The sequence below is a fragment of the Neocloeon triangulifer genome, unplaced genomic scaffold (genome assembly GCF_031216515.1).
Source record: "Neocloeon triangulifer isolate White Clay Creek 2 clone unplaced genomic scaffold, ASM3121651v1 ptg000017l, whole genome shotgun sequence".
Lineage (NCBI taxonomy): Eukaryota > Metazoa > Arthropoda > Insecta > Ephemeroptera > Baetidae > Neocloeon > Neocloeon triangulifer.
This window is the reverse complement of record NW_026775559.1, coordinates 4,918,806-4,938,695: the sequence shown is the minus strand read 5'-3', so window position 1 is coordinate 4,938,695 and position 19,890 is coordinate 4,918,806. Positions and strand designations below refer to the sequence as shown.

Below are 19,890 nucleotides of genomic sequence, written 5' to 3'. Positions count from 1 at the left end.
CGTGGCTCTCCCTTTCGAAGAGGCACTAGGTAAACAAAAAGGCATGGCGTCTTTGAGATATTCCGGCGGCGTCCAACGAGCTGCGTAGTTTCTGTCGCGTAATATCGGGTTACAAAAAGAGAAGAAGAAAAGGTAAATGAAAAACCACGGAGGCACTAGGGCGAGCGGAAAGGGGACCGCAGAGAGTGGCGTGTGTAGAGCCACGTGCAAAACGAGCGAGGGCGACATGACAAGGGATTCGTTGAGATGAAAAGCAAATACCTGCGGATGTGGGCGCCGACTTTTTCATTAATTTCCTATCCGCGTGCCGGCAGTGTAGCTAATAATCACTGCTGTGTCTTTTTCGTTGCAAGCGACACGCCAAAAGAAATAAAATAGTAAAAATGTTACTCACAGCTTATTTATTCAAATGTTTTGCCAGAACTTTTTTTAGGTTCAATTTATAAGACTGTGTCTCGTCGGCCTGTGCCCTTAACTGTTTCTTTTACAACTTAATTTAAAATCATTATTTTTTGATGGTATAAATATTATGTATTATCCTTAATGGTGGTCCACAAGATAATGAAGAACAATTTTAGTAAAAATGGAAAAATAGTGAAATGTCAATTATGTCAATAAGTGGGAACATACGAAATAGAAATTAAATATAAAAAAGTATAATATTTGTCAGGCAGCAATGGATAAGCGATAGCATGAAAAGAGGCGCTCTGGGAATAAGGTTGAAATTCTAAATGTTCTAATAAAAACCTCTAAATCTTCTGAATGAACAGAATGTGTATTAATTTACCATAATCTCTTGTGAAAGTTAATTAAAGTTTTCTTCTTGCAGAATATTAATCGAACTGTACTTTTCCGATGTCATGTTACTTGAAAGGCTTCAAAGTTTGCTCAAGGCGAAAAAAATGAATCGATCAAAAAACATTGTGCGGCTAAAAAACACAATGTTGAATATCATCTTGCTCATTTCGCTACTTGCTGGTTGATCCGGGCGCTCTTACGTCATGCAAAATTCAGCAGATTGCGTCTCGAGCAGGCAATCAAATCATGCAGAATTTCGTTCGATTTCCCGAGACGTGGTGAGGCGCAGATAGAGAGCGGCGCTTGTTCACTTTTTTTCCCTTTTTTACGTTGCGTTCTTGTGGAGAATTGAGACAAAACTCTTTTTGCTGGAAAAAGTAGGTGAAAGAAGAGCCGGTCGGTACTCGGGGCATTACACCGGAGAGAGGCTCCGTGCTCAATAAGAAGGAGCTCCGTGCCAATGGATAAAGAGGAAGAGTTGCAGAAAGTGTGTTTACGACACGACGGAGGCCTGGCCGGGGTTGCTATTGCAACGAGCCCCCGAGGCGATACATATTCAAAACATGATCCGGGCACGTGTACGTAAAATAAATTCGAATTCGAGCGCTGCGAGTGAAATATTAAAATTCATCGCCGAGCATTCTGTTTGTTATCACTTTGAGCAGTTTAAGCCGTGCGAGCACGTGAACTGGCTTTGAATGCGTTCACCCGCTCGATTGGGTATTTACTTTCAACCCTCTCACCTGAGCTTTGAAAAAAAGTCAGTACTTCCTAGTAAACTCCATTGGATTTGACGTTTTGTTCAGAAGAATGGAACCAAAAATCATTTGCACAATTTTCATTAAAAAATTTAAAAGAGCTGTGAAAAAAAATTAATGTGATTTAATAACAATGAATTATGGGAGGGTAGTGTTTTGATATTTTTGTAGAACTTATTGTAACGTGGTTGCAAGATATTTACAGCCAGGAAACGATGAGGGCCGAATTCCAGAAATTGCACCCACTTCGTGACGTCATGAGGTCATGATCGCCAGACAGTAGACGTGGGTCGTTTCTGGCTTATATGATTGAATGTACGAGCGAGTTCCAAGGATACGCCGTCCGGAATCAGTGACATTTTGGCTTATTTATCTATCCGCACAAGAAATAAAAAGCCTACAAAAGAATATAATAGTTATTTTTATAAAATAATTAAATTATCATATTTTACAGTTAAAAAATTAATATTTTCTGCAACATAATTTCTAATTTGGTAAATTTGTTAACTCTGAACGTCCAGGTCAACGTGTTCTATATTTTTCAAATAATACGTTGTTTCCATAGAAATGATTGAATTCCCATAAAACTTTGTTGTTTGAAACTAAAAATTTGTATTTGTGTGGAGCAGGTCTAAAAACATAATGCGACCGTAATCATTGATTTCTCCCGACCTTTTGTAACTATTCTATTCAGAGTCACGCTTTATTTGCACATTGATAAAACGGACTGGTCGGCGCGTGTTCGTTTTGGCCGACGGGTTAATTAAAAAGCGAGCTCCGCGGGGCTCAATTGGATCAGGTGTATTTATTCAGTGGTCCGTAATTCAATTGCATATCCCCCGTTCGCCAAACATAAACACGTGCAAATGAACCGGCGCTGCTGCTCTCCGCGATAATTCCGCTTAATGCACACGTGTGTGTTTGCTAATGTGTGTGCGCCGGCATAAGCGGTGACACAATCCTCTCTCTAGACTTCACTTTCAGGCCAGAAGTGGAGTTAGTGCTGGATACGCCGAGAAAATTACTTTTTACACACGCTGCCGGAGAGAAACGAGCCTCTTGGCGAACCTGTTTTCTGCCTTAATCCTCTTACGTGCCTGTTTAATTGCGGCTGCTTAAGCAAACAAAAGGGAAAAATTAATTAATAACGCTTAATGTTTTCCACTACGCTACTCATTTTCTTCAAAACTGTTGCCAAGCCACGTGTAAATTTTATTTTTACAATTTAACACTCATCAAAAGAGCGAATCCATCCATAATCTTGTCCACTTTGTAAATAGAGATCATTACAGAACAATTAAATAAATTTTGTAAACAAAGATCATTTTAAAAGTTCTGTATTTTAACAATTTGTGAGAAGAATAAATAATAGTTTTAATAACATTGAAAAATATTTCAATTCATGTCTCATTTAATATTCTCTCTGTCATCTTAAAAATATTTATTTAGTAATTTTCAAATACTTTGGTAGGGCGTCAGATAAATATTTTTATTTCTCTCATGACCAATCCATCAATATGTTATCCGTACAAGCACTTATCATTTTCTATCTCAATGGATCTATATTTTTGGAGTTACTAATTTGAAATTTGCGTGCAATGGCATTACACACGCCAGCACCTTTTTAATACAGTCATTATCATCATACAATTTACATTCACCAGCACGAGAAAATCAACAAGCCTTTCTATAAAAATACACAGTTCTGAAACGGTAATTATACTATGCTTTGGGTTTGAATAAAAATAACAACTCCCCGGTACCGTATTAATTTATTTATTTCCATTTTATCAAGATAAGAAAAAAAGTGCACAAAAAAATAATGATAATTGCTCAGAAAATGTACGCGCCATGCCTTACTTGTTTTCATTTGGAGAGAGAAAAAAGATCGAGGAGAGATTTCACAACGGCAGTTTGAACACGCAGCAGAAATGTTCCGGACTTTTATTATTTATACATCGTGCAATAAGAGAAAAAGGAAAGACTTGCGCTCCTCTGTTCATTTCTTTCTCCGATTCTTTTCCGAATCCACGCGCCCGTTCCAATTTAGAAAATGCTGCGCCCGCGGTGTTATTAATTCTTGGCAAAAAGTGGGTCGGTCGCTTCGCCAAGGGTTCCATCAGCGCCGACATTCAACCTTCAACCGACGAATGCAAAACGCACCGACATTGTCTTGGTGGCAGACTTGCAATTATTCCGAGGAAGCCGAGGAAGGAAAATAAATAAAAGCTTTCATTGAAAATTAAACTTCTTTATGTGTGCATTTATGTGATTTGAAATCGTATAATTATAATGTGTTTGTGACTGAAGCCTTATCGAGCTGGATTTTGTAAAAAAAATCAACACCAAAAAAAATTACACTGAAGTTCAATTAAGTTTTGTCGCTATTATAAAGATTTCCGATACATTTTTACTAGCATACAAATATTTACTGCTACAAATCATAACATAAGGTAATTAAAAAAGAAATCTTTTCATAAAACACGAAAATAATATAAAGCTGAACCTAAAGGTTAAAATTTTGTTCCTTAAAAAAATGTATAAATTTAACTTACTGATTTTTTCCCAAAAAGTTCCTCAAAAATTGGATTTTTTCCAGGGTTTCGGAGCGGTGAATTTCAAAACGCTCCTGCGCTCCTTGGAGCGAACGCTCCTCAGCGGAAACGCTCCTGCGCTCCTAGGAGCGAACGCTCCTCAACGCAAACGCTCCTGCGCTCCAAGGAGCAAACGCTCCTGGGAGATAGCGCTCCTAGGAGCGGTACAAAGCGCTCCTTGGAGCAAACGCTCCTCGTGGGCTCCTCGCTTGGTGAAATTGGACGCGCTTGCGCACTATGAGCGTTTCCGTAAGATCAAATTCATGATTTATAATGAAAGTCAATTTAATATTTAGTATTTTAAATTGATTAAAAATTTAAATAAAATTCCACGCATATGAAAATCATTTTTCACGCTATATTAAATTAATGAAATGATTTATTAAAAGGCTCTTTGAAGAAGCTATTTATTAAGTATATCTTATCAGGAAAACATGCAGCAAAAAGAGGAAATCTTCTTTTAAAGCCAGGAAAGGGCCTGTGACATTTTTTAAGTGTTATTTCTTGTATGGACTCATAATATACATTAAATTTGTCAAATCACTCAGTTGTTAAATAGGATTTTAAAAAGATCAATTCTAAGAAACTAGGACGACATTTTCGTGTTTGCACCTTCCTGTTCAGTTGATATACAATCCATAACTTGTTTTTCGTGTGACCTGGGGTGGAAAAAGGAAGGATTTTCCCTTGTGTGTATAAAGAGATACAAGGAGAGGCAAGCTAAAACGCATTGATGCATGTTCCTGCTTAACCCAAATGCTACCCCCCGCTTGGCATGTCAGAAATATTATTTGCCACAATATGTCAGGGTCTTGTCCATAGCCAAAAGTGATAACCTTCTATTAGTGCATACTATCCTGGCTCAACAATCCACAATTTAGTGCATAAAACTGCTAATTAAAATATATTAAATAATTAAAACGTGCATCTTAACCAATATATAAATTTTTTTCTTAAGGAATGGGATGAATATTGACCATTTTAATAGGAAATGCGCCAAGGAGCAAAACGCTCCAAGACAAAACGCTCCAGGAGCGAGCGCTCCTTGGAGCGCTTTGGGAAAACGCTCCTTGGAGCAAACGCTCCTAGGAGCGCTAGAAAATACGCTCCTGCGCTCCTCGGAGCGCTTTAGGAGCGCCACCGAGCGCTCCTTTGCTAAAAACGCTCCAAGGAGCGTTTGCGCCGCTCCAAAACGCTCCCGCTCCGAAACCCTGATTTTTTCACATCTCAAAATGTTGTTCGTAGTTTTTATTTATAATTTTTTGAATATTTTGATGATGGATCTCGTTTAAGCCAGAGATTGCCTAGTGGCACACTTGTAACTTTATCAACTAATTTTGCAATAAATTGGCAACAGATACGCACAGTCTCCAATATTCGGCTTGCAAAACGTAATCCACCTTCATTAAGGACAATAAAATCGTAGACGGACCAAGCAAGCAATTTTGAATGAAATTTTCACGCGTCAAATGAAAAACAGCCCTGCAGACTAATTAATTATGCAGCAACTTCGCGCGTCGAGTGCATAGTGTGTGGCCGGGCTTTTAGCGAAACAAGGCTCTGGCCGACGAGATTATGGCTGAGCCGAGTGTGGTGCGCTCGTTCGCTCGCCCTCCTTTTTTACAGACACACAAAAGCGAGAGCGACTCCTCTGCGCGCTGCTGAATTGGGATAATTGCACCGTTGGCAAAAAGCTCTCGCATTTTCGTTCCCAGAGCATCGGCGGCACCAACCACTACCAGCAGCACCGCAAACTGAGCAAGACTCCTCAGTAACAGCAAACAAAAAGCACTTGGAAATCGATGGGGAGCTTCATATCAGCTCCGTTTGTTTTGTTCGACCTGATTGAAAAAGAGAAAAATTAAAAAAAAAAACTTCCAGTGTTGCCGACAACTTGATATTTCAATTGAAACTTTGTGGAAAACTTCAGGTAACAATGATGAAATTACAACATATTTGAAAGATGGAGATTATTTAAAACAATTTTGAAACTGGGAGTAAATGGAAAAATAAGGACAACTGACACCCCCAAAAGGTGACCTGCTGGCTGCTGGGGTTCAAACAAAATCTAGGGTTTCTTGTGCTAATGCTAAATTCTAAAGGGAGGAATTGCTGCAAAAATAATTAAGACCATTTTGAAAAATTAATATTTACCACGGATTTTACAAATCTTTGGTTTTTAAAATTACTTTTTTTTCATTTTTACAATGATTAGGTTAATTTAATTAGTTTAATTTTTTTACGTTTAAAATTTTCATATAACATTCTAATGCAGAGATCAAGGAGGTGAGTACTAATGTTGGAGAAGTATTTGTTAGACTTTAAACGCTTTAAAATTTATTGAAATTTAATTCAAACTAATCATAACAATACTACTATTGATATTACTTAATTAATAATAAAATTAGAACTGAAATTTCTTAATTCATGAGAGACCTTATTTCTAATTCATTGGAAATAAAAATAAAATATCGTAGAGGTCAAAACTTATTTTCAATAACCAGACATGAAAAATTGTGTCTCCGCAACTCCACAAGTTGCATCGTCCGACTTTTCGCCCTTTTGTCGATCCCTCTTGAAAAACCGAAACACCGTCGCTTTCAAAACTTTTCCTCGCGCCCAGAGTGGATTTCTTTCTCTCTGAAATCCATCCCTAGTATGTGCACATTCACATAATGACGATGATCAATAACTCGTCGCCAGCTCTTTGGCGCTCATCTGGCGTGTGCAATTTGGGACTGGATTTGACGGGCGGAATGTCGTCCGTCCGTCCGTCCGCTCGTTAGTCGGACGAACGTTTGGTTTAACAAGGGGGGTGCAACAATCGCCTTCCAAGCGCTCGCGCCTTGGCAACACATTTCCCGCTGGCAGAATCAAGAATTAACACCAAAAGTTGCGACAGGCTAATTAAATGGCAGCTGTTTTGCCGATTGTTTCCAAAGTTGGAACGTGCGGATCGAGTTTGTTTTACGGTCGGTGCGGAAATTCGACGGAGTTTTAATGATTCCCTGTGTGTGAATGACACATTATATGTGAGACTGAATTTGCATGGCTGCCATTTTGTTTGAGGATTAACTAACTAATGTGAAACTTTCTGTTTGTTCCAGGTAAGTGTTGCTGAACCTTTGTAGCTTGGAAGTGAAACGTAAGTCCTTTCCTATCGTTCCTCACAAATGGATAAAATTACGTCTAGGTATGAAAAGCAACACATGAATTCCAAACTTTATAATAACATAGATTTAAATCTTCTCTTACGTTTTTTCTGCATAGTTAAATGCTAAAATTACATAATTTTTTTATGTTTCAGTTGATTATTTTGATTAACTTAATAATTTGGGCTTCTTGTCGTTGTTACTTAATTTTATAATTTCAGTTTTTACAAAAAATGTCTCAAATAACTTCAATATTGCGAAATATTATTCAATGTTTGCATCATAATATTGATAAAAAAAAAAAACGCTATTTTTGTGTGTATACATTTGAATTATCTATTTAAAGATAATTTTCCAAATGATGCTCTTTCATAATGCAGTTTTTAATTGTTTTAATTCACAAATCTTTATTGCCAAAATTGAAATATTTGTGCAAAACGTGTGTCTTAAATCCACTTTTTATATTCAAAATATTTGTTTTGCGGATCAAGGCGGTTTACGCCGTTTTTAAGCCAAAGTAGTCAACTACGGTGAATTTTGACTGTTTTAACATTCTACCTTTGTTTCAAGTTTGCAATACACGATGGATTTAATTTAGTTAGGCTTTTCCTCGCTGAGTTGTTTATTGTATCTTTGAAAATAAAAAATATCCTGCTGCTATTGTTTTTGCTTTCAGAGCATGATATTGTTTGTTTGTGAAACAATAGAAACGACTAAAAACCAACCGTAGAGGAAAAGCCGACTGTAAATTCAATTTATTCTTGAACTCTGTAATTGTTTTCAACTTCTTTATTTTTATTGATTTTCTTTATATTCGTGATTTTTTCAATAATTTATTCATACTTACAATTTATCGATTATTTCAAAACTTCGAAGCTGTGCGTCAAACTTGCTTGGAGAGAATGATCAGCAATCTTATATAAAAAAAAATCAAAATTGTACTCAATTGTTCTGAAAAAATTATGATAAGCGTGAAATTAAAAAGTTTCACTTCATATCTTTAGCAACTGGGATATTTGAAAATGTAGCTAAACAAAATTACGTCGTGCGACATTTCCGTGACCTCATCTTGAAATAAAATTTCGCCCCGTGTTCGAATCCTCCTCATTAAAACTTGCGCGCAGCGTTTCTCGTTGCGCGGCACACACACTAATGAAGACGCGCCTCACCATCTTTATTGAAAAACTTGGGAGCTTCGTTTCGCAGTCGGCGGAATTCTTTCGTCTGCGCCCCTCTCGGCAGCTATTATTACACGTCGTAATGAGAAGTGAAATGTAAAAGTAGCAGCACCGCCCGGAGCCAGCAGAACGAACCTCTGATGTATTTCGGCTGCTAAATTTTCGGGAATTTAAGCATCCTCTCGCTCCAGTTTAATATTAGCCCCGTATATGAAAATGAATTCCGTCGGCAAAGAGCTCGCAAAGTAGTTCAGAGGGTAGCTGAACCCAGTTGGGCTCATGATCCTGCATAGCAGATAATCGCTTTAAACTCGCTCACACACGCGAGATTTTCTTGTCTTGCGAAACAACTGCTGCGGAGCAAATTGAGTTTTCTGCTAAAACAAACTAACGCCGTTGCACGTTTTTGTTCGCGATGAGACGTTGAGACGTGATTCTCGAGTCTCCCTAGAGGCAAATGAGCATTTTCAAATCCAGTCTGTTTGCTGACTGCAGAGACTGGAGAGCAAAAAGAATGGAAACTGTTATGAGACTTTTGTTAAACTATAAATTTAATACAATTTTTATTAACACAAATTTTATAATATTTTAAATATTTTTTTTATATCTTAAAACTTATTTTATAACGTTTTTAAAATTTTATTTTAATAATTTTTATAGTTCCTATGCTTATATTTTATGCTCATTACATTTTGGCATCAAAAAAAGCTATTTGATCAAAATTTTCTCTACTAAATGTTTATAACTTGAAATGAGTTTATGTGTAAAAAGACATGAAAATGGAATTTCCTTTTCTTTATCCTTTTATTTAGGTGATGAGTTCATGAAATTACAGAACAAAAATTATTATCAAAGTTCTATCCATCTTCAATTTAACCTGACTCAGTTGATTCTTGTGCAAAATGCTAATTAGGCAGCGAACATAAGGGAAGATTTATCATCGCCAGGAGAAACATTAAAAAGACCCATTGTTTGCGCATCTTTCCGAGCGACCATTAAGCGAGCAGCTCCTTTCGAAACAAACGCAGCCTTTCATTTTCATCGGAAATTGGCGTAATTCCGAGCAAGAGGTGGAGTCATCAACTTGGCGGGTCTAATTGCCGTCGAGTTGTGTGTAGTTCGGAACTGAAGCGAGTTCTACAGGCACCAGGAGAGCCATTGACCGCAGGCATTGCTTTGCAATCCGCTCTTCTCTTGTTCCGGGGAAAACAAGAGCGCCGCCTTATTGGCCTCCCATAATCCGCCGCTCCGACAATGGAAAAGAAGATTTTTCACTGCAACATCCACGTTCGCATTCGATTTCCCCAAAGACTTTCTTGGGAATTTATTAAACAGCAGTTCGCAAACCTGGAGCATCTCTGAATTATTAATTCACTCGGTGCATTCAAGCTGGAGCACGAATTATGTCTGCGGCGGCGTTGCGCACATCCCTGGGAGCTAATATAATAATACGTGTATGCCATCGGCTGCAGTGTCAAAGCACTAAATGCGACTAATTGAGTTTGGCGGAAGCAGTGCAGCAGCCGTTCGGGCCAAGTGCCAAGACAGTACAAAATTCCCAGAGGTGCGCAGAGAGGTGCCAAAAGTGAGGTTGACGGAAACTGCGGAGAGAAACTCACAGATTTCTATAGCAAGCAAGTTGGCCTACTCCACATTTTGAGTCACAGTTGCAGGAATTAATAGGAAAAATTTGAACATCTCAAGTCTAGGAATTAATGGTAAAGTCATAAGGATAAAATTAAATTCTGCAGCAAGTCAGAATAGTTTTTGCTACATATCCTTTTTTTATATTCAAATATTTCATTGCTCCTTTTTTTTAACTTTAACTGACAAAATTATGGCAAAACTTTTCATTTTTATAGGGAAACAAAGTGAACCAACCTTAAACGGTTTTATTAAGTTTATTAACAGTTATTTTCTGGAACAAGTATATCATATTAAATTATTACTTTAATTTACAAGCATGAAAATTATCAAAATTTCCAAAATTTTATAAAACAAAGTAAGCAACATTTACAAGCGTGATAGTTAAGCTGCGATTATCTTGTTTTGAACTAAATTTGTTTGTAAAATGTCCTGTTTACTAATATCAATGTTCAATGTTATGATTTAGTTAATAAATCATTGGCCGTTTTCCCTTTAGTATATCAAAATAATAATAATATATGGAATATCCTGTCCAATTATGGTTCGAAAAACTGGCATGCCCTAAAGCTCATGAATAACTTTGACTACATAAATACAGTAGCTCATTAGCAGAGACGCGGAATAAAAAAAAAATACAGAAACAGCACAGCCGCAAATAAATTATTGATTTAAAAATTTTTATCTGAGTAGAATTGAACTTTTGATTATGTTATTGAGAATAACACAATTTGAAAAAAATCAACTAGAAATTTAATAGAGAAATTTTTTCAAAATATTGATGCAGTGATGTTAATTAATGCATTCCTTACAAATGTGTACCCAAACTTTTTCAAATACCTGTGCGAAAATGTGCTAAACGACGTGCACTGCTAATCCGTCGACTTTTCGCGGATAATTTTGGTGTTGCGCCGGGGCGGAGGGAGACTGCGCCGCGCTGTCTGCACCGCGGGTTGCGGCGGACACGGCGGAGGCGCAGCTTCAGTTTGTGTTTTGTGCGAGTGCGGGCAGGATGGTGCGCGACGCGGTGGCCACGGCCGCCGCCAACAAGAGACTGCTGAGTGGTGGTGCGGCCGCGTAGGACTGGCGACATGAGCGACAAGGGCTCGCCCTCGAAAATGTCCCCGGGCAAGGGAGGCAATATTGTGGCGACCTGCCTAAAGCATCACAATAGTCCCTTAAGAAGTGTCAGACTTTTGTGGCGCATTTTAACGTGAGTCCGCTGCTTTTGAAGGCACAATTATCATACGTACTATAATTATTATATCAATCTTGAATCCCTTTTGTGTATGAGTTGCAACAACCGTGTTATTTTTACTTATTTGCATATTTTTAATATTTGAAACAAAAATCGCACCCCTGTGATGCCGTCCATTCAATTTGCACTTTTTGTCAAAAGATTTCTATCATTTATGAACAAAACAAAATGGTTAGGAGGAAAGCAGAATAAAATTGTTACTAGCACAATTTTAAATTGAGGTTAAAAAGAATTTTGTTACTTAATTTTTACATTTCCTCTCCTTTCCATATTTATTTTGTAACGATTAAGTAGATTTTTTATTGATTTTGCTGGTTTTTAAACTTATAAACATCTTTCTACTTCGTTCATAATTTGCAAACGAACATTAAAGGATCTTCGATTTGCCATAAAATTGCCGGTAGGAGCGACGACGAGACCTAGACGAGCCTAAACGATGTTCTTTATAGTTAAAAAAGTAAATTTTTACGCTCTCTTGGCCATAAAATATTTTTGCAAGGGTCTTTACAACCGCCTTCGGTGTGGTCGGGTGCGTTACGTACACCAACCAGGCAGAAACACTCTGCAGTGGAATACATGCGCAAAATTTATCAGCATTTTATCTTTGCGTGTTTTTTTTTATTAGAATAGATATCGGCAGCCGGCAAGGTTAAAGCGCGGCTCATCAATTACAAGACGAGGCGCGCTAATGTGCTGAGGAATTAAATTGCGAGTTGGGCGCAAAAAGCGCTTAGGAATAAATTTATGTGCAGCCACCACTGCTGAAAACAACCATTAATTTGCACTGATCGATTAAAGCAAACTTGGCATTTGAATTAAATTGGTGTTTAGAGCATGAAGATATTTCAAAAATTAAAATACATTTGCTATTATTTTAATTAACAAATTTAGAAAAAAAAATGAATTTACTAAACTGGAAACTGTGCAAGTGACTAAAAAATTTATAAGATAATTTTGTTAAAAATATAAGCACAATGGCTGTTTTATAACTTGAGTGCCGCGTTTTGGCCTGGGACGCGCTATTTTTGTCTGCCGTTGTGGCCTTATGTTTTCATTTCAGCGAAGAGATTAAACTGAATTACCGAGCTGCGGGTGATTTTAAAACACCCCCCAAAGACCGTTACTCCCAATTACGGCTGCAAACAGCGTCCGGCAAACAGCCCAATTAAAAACAATTCGCTCCGCATGGCAAATCTAGGCGCAGGAACGCCGTGATTACAACTTTATTCGCCCGAAAGAATTTTTGCAATTCACCATTCGTGCGAATAATAATAATTGCCAGATGCGACTGGTGCGAATCTAATTTTGTTCGAGGCGTAGAGTTTGAGCGAACGAGGGACTTAGCATAATAAACATGTCACTGACGGGATGAAAAGCAAATCCACCAGATCTGTTTGATTATTATGTGCAACAGAATGTTTACACGGGATAATCGTCTGAATCGCCGCCGGCAGCTGGATTCGCGGCGTTAATTAGAGCGAGATGCCACTTCGATATTGGTTCTATTCGCGGACTTCCTCAAGTACGGGCCAATTTAAAATATTGCAAACACAAAGTTTAATATTTTTTAAGTGTATCTCAACGTTGATGCAGAGAAATACTATAATAATCCAAACTGGTAGATCTGAGGAAAGTTAAAATTTTTTCGAAATGTTCACGAGAAAACGGGGAAGGGGGGTAACTGGACCATTTTTCCTTATTCTGACTTGGATATCCAAGTTAAAATCGCTTAAATCTAAATATTTTGACTGAATTTGAAGCTCCTGAAACGCGTTTGGTTACAATATTTATTCTCTTCATAATGATCAGTTTGGACTTGGCCCATATACTTTGAAGGTTCTGGAGCTCTATTTGCTTGCGGAGGGAACCGAACACGGCAATGATGTTGTGATTAAATTACTTAGCCTCGAGCTTTAGATGCTGGAACTAATTAATTGCGCGTGTATTTGCATTTGAATGCCGCCGATCGCTTCACTGTAGAGTCTTCCAATCTCAAGTAATGCACTCCCGCTGTTGGTGAAAAGGAAAGCTTCGTTTCCGATGGGCAGTTTTGATCTTTCTGAAGAGGCGTTTCCCCAGATTACTGCTCAACAATGCGAAAGACGTTCTGAAAAATGTGAGGCAGCAAAATGAATCGCTACAGCCTGATATATCATCCCTTGTGAGAGTGGCCGGAGGGAAAAAAGAAACAGCAGCGGTAGCATTCTTTCTCGGGGAATTCCTCCGACCCTTTGATTTGATTTATCTGCCGACAGCTAGCGTGGCACTGACGCGAAAAACACGTTTAATCTCATTTTCCTCCCGTCGCCAGATTTCGTTTCGTTTTCGCCAAGGTGCGCGTTCAACTTTTCCAATTAGCGGGTGTGACGTGCTGCGTGAATGCGTCGGTTGGTTCCTTGTGGAATTATTTGGACGGTTCGAACAACCGAACGGATTTTTGAGTGGCCGTCGTCGCGTGGGCGAGAGAATCGCTACTCAACTTTTCTTACCAGCAGCAGCAGCTCGCTCTATTATTGAGAGTGAGTAGGTTTTATTGAAAGTAGGTTTTTATTGAAAGCTCTGAGCGGCCCGGTCTGTTGGACGGAAAAGTTTCGCAGAGCTCTCGGGCAAAAGAGCTATTGGAAATCGACTTGGCGCGGCGCGCTGCATCCAAAACGGCATTATGGGCTTTCCGCCGTAGGCCTCGATGCAAAATTGAGCGAGAGGATCGACACAGTCGGATTAAAGACTTGACGTGCTAAAACACGACTTCAAGCAGATGAATGTGTACATCTAACTTTTTCTACGCTCACTGCTAAAAAAAAAAAGATTGAAGAATTAAATTTTAAGAAAGGACTAAATAATTTGGATAAAAAAAAACCTAAGTTTTTTAGGCTCATTTGTCTAACATAATACTGGTGTTTTCAAGTGTTTCACAAGTAAGTAATTATTTTTATGTGTTTAAAAAAAACAATTTATACTTATTTTATTTTTTAAATTTAAACTTATCTTGAATTTGAAATACAAAATTAAGATCAAATTTCATTCATCTGAAAATTTTTGACAATATAATGGAATAATGTTGTTCTGATAAATCAGAAAATATAAAGAATTTCAAAAATTTGGGCCCGTGCATCCTTCACGTCACAGAAGACGAGATTGTTCATGATAGTGTATCAATCCTTATTGTTAGATGAAATTTATTTGTCAAGCAGATTGAATTGTGCTTCCATAGTTCAAAACTTTGATCACTTGCTACCGCTAAGCTGTGCACCAAATCAATAAAGTGCAAAAAATAGAATACATATTTTCGCCTTTTCGGCTTTCCAAATTTCAGCAAATTTTTGTAATGTGATGAAAAATGTACCTGAAAAAAGTAATTAATTAAATCCAGGAGAATAATTTCATTCCACCGCTCAGGCTGCAATGAATATTTCAAATTCCGCAGTGAAATTCCCGCGGCCTTTGAAGTTAAAGCTTTGAAAATTTTTGCGCAATCACGCACGCAGAAGTGGTGTGTAATTTCATTTGTATCAAACGCACGATGCACCCGCCGTAAAAATAACATTCTGCCTGTCTAATTTGGCCGATTGACCGCAGCCCAGGGCGCTGCCGGCTCGCGCGCTGTGTGTTGCAATGCGGGATGTGCATGTTTGCGGTCGAGTCTGCAACATTATCAACCACACTCCAGCTCGGAGTTGAGCGCAAAAATTTATCCTACTCGCAATCGCGATTTCGTCGCACCTCGCTGGCGAAAGGAGCAACGAAGGGGTTGGTGCGGTTGGGGAGGCGTGACTGGAGGATGTTTGAACACGAGTGCGACTTGCTGGAAATGATAATATTACCGTTGTTCCGGAGCTCGCCAACCCTTCGAAGATCATCCGCACCGCTTAAATTCAGACTGAACACAAATATTTAGACAGTGGCGCAAAATTGAACGCAATATTTCGCAATTTATTGAACATTTTTTTAAAGACAGATATTATTAAAGGGATTTCAATTTAATTAATATAATAATAAAAATTGACTATACTATTTCTCTTCAATAGAATCTGAAAAATTATATTATTATGAAAATTCAAATGATGTTTAAAATTTTCAGCCAAAATTACATATCAATGTCAAATTGAACGTCCATCAAAAGGTTGAACAGATCCTTTCAAACACATCACAAACAGCTGCATTCGCTCTGGGCAGCAGACTATAATTCAGTCGAGGGAGTTTCCAGCCCGGCTCATTTGCATCTCGATCCAATTCGTGCAGTTAGTTGAAACGCACGCCTGCCAGTCAGTCTAACCTCCATCTCGCGGTGCCGATGAATTTACTGTCACGTCAGGCGGCAGCAATCTGATTCATAATTGCCGTCACGAGAGAACTCACATGCTCATCTGACGATATGGAAATTAATTAATTCCGCCACGTGATTGCGTCGAAACGAGCTCGGAAACGGCTTTTATGTCGCAATTTAACTTTGACTATAGCGCTTTACCTTAATTGGGCGCTGTAAAGGCATCCCACGGTAACGGAAAATGACGCAGGTACAAATTTGCAAGTTTGATTGGAGATAAATCTAATTTGTTATAGTTTCATGGAAATAAGCTCGTTTTATGGGTTGCATGCAAGTGTAATTGTTATGAGCTTTTTATATTATTTGTCAGTAAAGAGCCTATTTGGACTTTCACTTAAATTGCTGACGGGAAGTATTCTCGCTGTCTTTTTAGCATTCATTGATGGAGTTATATAATTATTAGCAAGAAAAGTTAACTGAAATGCTTTTTTCCTTTTCCCGGTCCTTATCAAAGAAGTTCAATGATACTAAATCTATTTCTGTTGCTGACATTTTGCTCAATTGATCGCTCTTGAATGGTGCAAATCAAAGTTTTGAATCGCTGAAAATAGAATTTCAGCATTCTGTAAACGCCCTTACGGTTTGGTAACTATTTCTGCGCTCGCATATAATGGCGGATAATTAATTTTGCACGTTGCTGATAATAGAGCTTTCGACTTCCAAGTTTGGCGAGAGGCTCTCGGCGGCATTCACGCACCGCCGACCAGAGCGACTCCATTCACTGAGATCGGGCCTTAAATATTCAAATTTGCTAGCTTGTTAATATGCCAGTTGATCGATGCATGTATGGTGCGTACATGTATGTACTAGGGAGGAAATTTGATCCGCGCACAAGCACCAGACTACACTCACATAAAATTAAATTGGCTTCTGTTCTTCCACTTCTTCCGCTCGCAGCGCGCAAGCTATCCGTTAATAAAGATATTGGCAGAGCGAGGAACGCGCCACCGACAGGGGTGCGCGCAAAGTATATAATAACGGTATGTACGCCCTGATAACTCCACCCCGCCTGTATACGCACAAATACAATCTCCGTTGATTAAACTCGTCCGACGGAACTCGCAGAAGAGAACCCTTGGTGCGAATATTCGCTGCCCTGTTGAAAATTAACGTTTCATTTTTCATCGCGCAGAACAGTTTAAAGCATTCGAAATCCAGATAAATTTTTAAATTTCGTTTTTGAAGCAGCAAAGTTGCCATAATTTTGTTAAAGAAGTTCACAATCAAGGGTAGAATTCATGTTTGAAAGAATCGGAACTTGTATAATTTTAAGAGAAAACAGCGGATTTAAAATTATGCTGCCAATTTCTATAATAATTATAGCCATGTTTCGTAATTCTAATTCAGTTACTTTTCAAATTATTATTTAAGTTGAAATGAAAATTAATTAATTTTGTAAAAACTTGGTAAATCTGATTATTAAGAAATACAAGACACGAATTTTAACATGTTATAATTATTTTTTGCTCCAAAAATTCTCCATATCTGACTTAACAAGATTGAATTATTATTGAATTTATAGAATTTCAATTTATTAACTTTATTTTAAATTGTTTTCATTTAGGAAAATAATTAATTACGCTGAAAATTACATTTTTAATACAATGTTCCGCACGGATTTTGAGATACAAATTTAGGGTGTCTTATGTTAAAACTAAGCCATTTCTGATTGAACCCAACCCTCATGATCACAAATGATTATTATTATAATTTTTTTTTAAATCAATGCAATTAAATATTTTTATATTCTCCTTTCATTTTATAAAAATTAAATTTGTTGCTTGTTGCAGCACTTGCTCCTGTTCTATTTGTCCCTATCATCATCTTTTTACGAGCAACAAGCAATCGAATCTCAATTTCCCGTAATAGACGTGTCAGCAAATTGAAGTTTAAGGGTGCGGACAGCAACTTTGAGCCGCAGACTTTGCAGGTTCAGCCTCCCAATTTACTATTTTATGATCACAGGCGGCCGGGTGGGTTCGTTGGTGCTGCAGCACCGACGGAATTTCCACTCCTTTTTTTATTTTTATTTTACACATCAATTTTGTACTTCAGCTCTTGTTTTCGCACCAAAGGCACGTTCAAAGTCGCCGCAACTTGAATAGCGAACGAAAAGCTGTAAAGCGACGGATTTGCCATGATGGAGTTTTCAAATTTCCTCTCATGCAAAATAAAGGCGGCGCCCTTTTCCAAACTCATTGTTGCAAAGTCGTAACGCGACGCCGGCGGCAGCTTTGTTGTTTATTTTGCAATTTACAAGATAAGCAACAAGGGCGCGTGTGTCGCGTACACGCTCGCGACTTCAATTTCAATTGAACCTGCCGAGCGAATTTGCATCATCGATCGGCTTGTGAATCTATTATCACTTGCGCTCACACAGGGGCTTTCACTCTCAATAAAGTTTAATCAGCATCGCGACCGACACACAAACGCGAAACAATAATCCAATTTAACCCGAACGAGCAGAGAAATAAAATTTAACGCGCTCTCCAAGCCGCAACGGGAGATATCGGCACTGCACAAACGCTATATGTGCTCTTCGGGAAAGCTTTTAAAAATATGACGGCGATGATAAATAAAAATTTACGAGCCGTCATAAAAATGCCATTACACAAACCTACAATGTGTGTAATTCCTCATATATGCATTCCATACATAAAAAGTATTGACGTGCAATCTGCTCACCACGCTCAAAACAATATCGAAAAATAATTCTCGCGCTGTAGCGCGCCGTCGGTTTTCAAACATTTGTCAGCGACCGACTGGCTGCTCTCGGGACGAGCGTTATGCACGAATTGCGCCACAACGATGCGGATTGTTGGCAGAAATGGCACCGGTAACTTGGTTACGCCAACACGGAAACAACTTGGATTGAATTAGGCGACGGGTAAATTAAATTCGACCCGTACCTTTTGTTACAGGTCGTTAACAAACAACGATTTGCTGCAGGTGTGTGAAATTTGCATACCCTTTTTTTCTATAAAAGAACTTTACGACCTAAATTTAGACTGCAAAATAATAATGGGATTTTCCAATGCCGTGCTGGAGTTAATAATTATAAAAAAGGTTGTTGTGATTCTCTCAAAAAACTTATTGATTTTTTTTTTTATTAAAATCCCATCACAGTTTGTAAATGTTCAATTTAAAAAATTTCTAATTTCATTTCAAAGTGCTTTTCTTTCTAACAATGAATACATTTTCCAATAAAAATTTTTGTGCCAAATTGGTACTTAGATGACATCAACAAACATTGGCGTCACAAATGTAATTTACAGCGAGTCCATTCTGCCGGGTCAATTATTTCCTTCTCGGTGTCACATAAATTCAAAAACAGCGCATATTTTCTGCTCCATATCTGCAGGCTAAAGGGGACAAAATTGATTTCGCCCCCATCGCTCTCCAGCCGATAAATCACACCAGCGCCTCATTACGCCGTCCAATTTTCCAGCACCGCTGGCAGAGATAGATAGATAGTTGTTCGAGTGCACCACCGGCTTTAATTTCACTTGCGTCACGCTGGCAAATAGACTGCAGACGACAATTTTCCACTCCAGAGTACAAAAGCAGCCGTCATTGTTGCTCTCCGAGCAGATCACGCTTGTTTTGCATCTCATTTGTCGCCTGCCATCATCGCAACTGGAGCACAAGTAATTATTAATATCATCTCCACTCGACTCGACATCCTCGTGATAAAAGAATCGTCGTCCTTGTTTGATTTCAATAGGCGTAACCTACTTTTGCAATGCATTTTCCCTGCGGCCATTTTCTGTCACTCTCGGTATTAATGGTTTTCCACTATGCGGTCCGACACGAAAGAAACAACAGCCGGAAGAATTTATCGCGGCCGAAAACACATTCGCCCGACACGTGGAAACGACGACGGTCACAACTTTGCGTTATCGCGCATGAGTTACGAGCCGCGTTCCAATATCACGCGCTGATGAAATTAGCATCCATAAATATTTATTTTCCACCCATTTGATGATTTCATTCCTCACTCCTCAGATAACGAGCCTCTCCGTGTTTAAAATTCAAAAGGCATTTTCCATAATTTCTTTATCCCTCAAATTGGGGCTTAAAAAGGCAGGATAAATCGGCTTTCTAGCTTTGTCGTGTTTCGAGGCGGAAAAAATTTATGCTTTAATGCGGAGAAAACGGCTCGGAGATAGTGAGCAAACGAC

The 19,890-nt window shown here is 38.4% G+C and overlaps 1 protein-coding gene across 4 annotated transcripts in view; it reads left to right on the top strand.

Annotated features, from left to right (window-relative positions):
• LOC132203635 (homer protein homolog 2) overlaps positions 1-19,890 on the top strand; it is a 98,705-nt gene that overhangs the window by 33,536 nt on the left and 45,279 nt on the right. For 2 of the 4 annotated variants that reach the window (XM_059631538.1, XM_059631537.1), the window contains exon 1: positions 11,128-11,337. The exons of 1 other annotated variant lie outside the window; for it this stretch is intronic. In XM_059631538.1, the coding sequence (XP_059487521.1) occupies positions 11,216-11,337 (122 nt within the window). In that variant the 5' untranslated portion in view covers positions 11,128-11,215. Of the gene's footprint in view, positions 1-11,127; positions 11,338-19,890 lie in introns of those variants that run through there. One more of the 4 variants, XM_059631539.1, reaches the window with a different exon arrangement.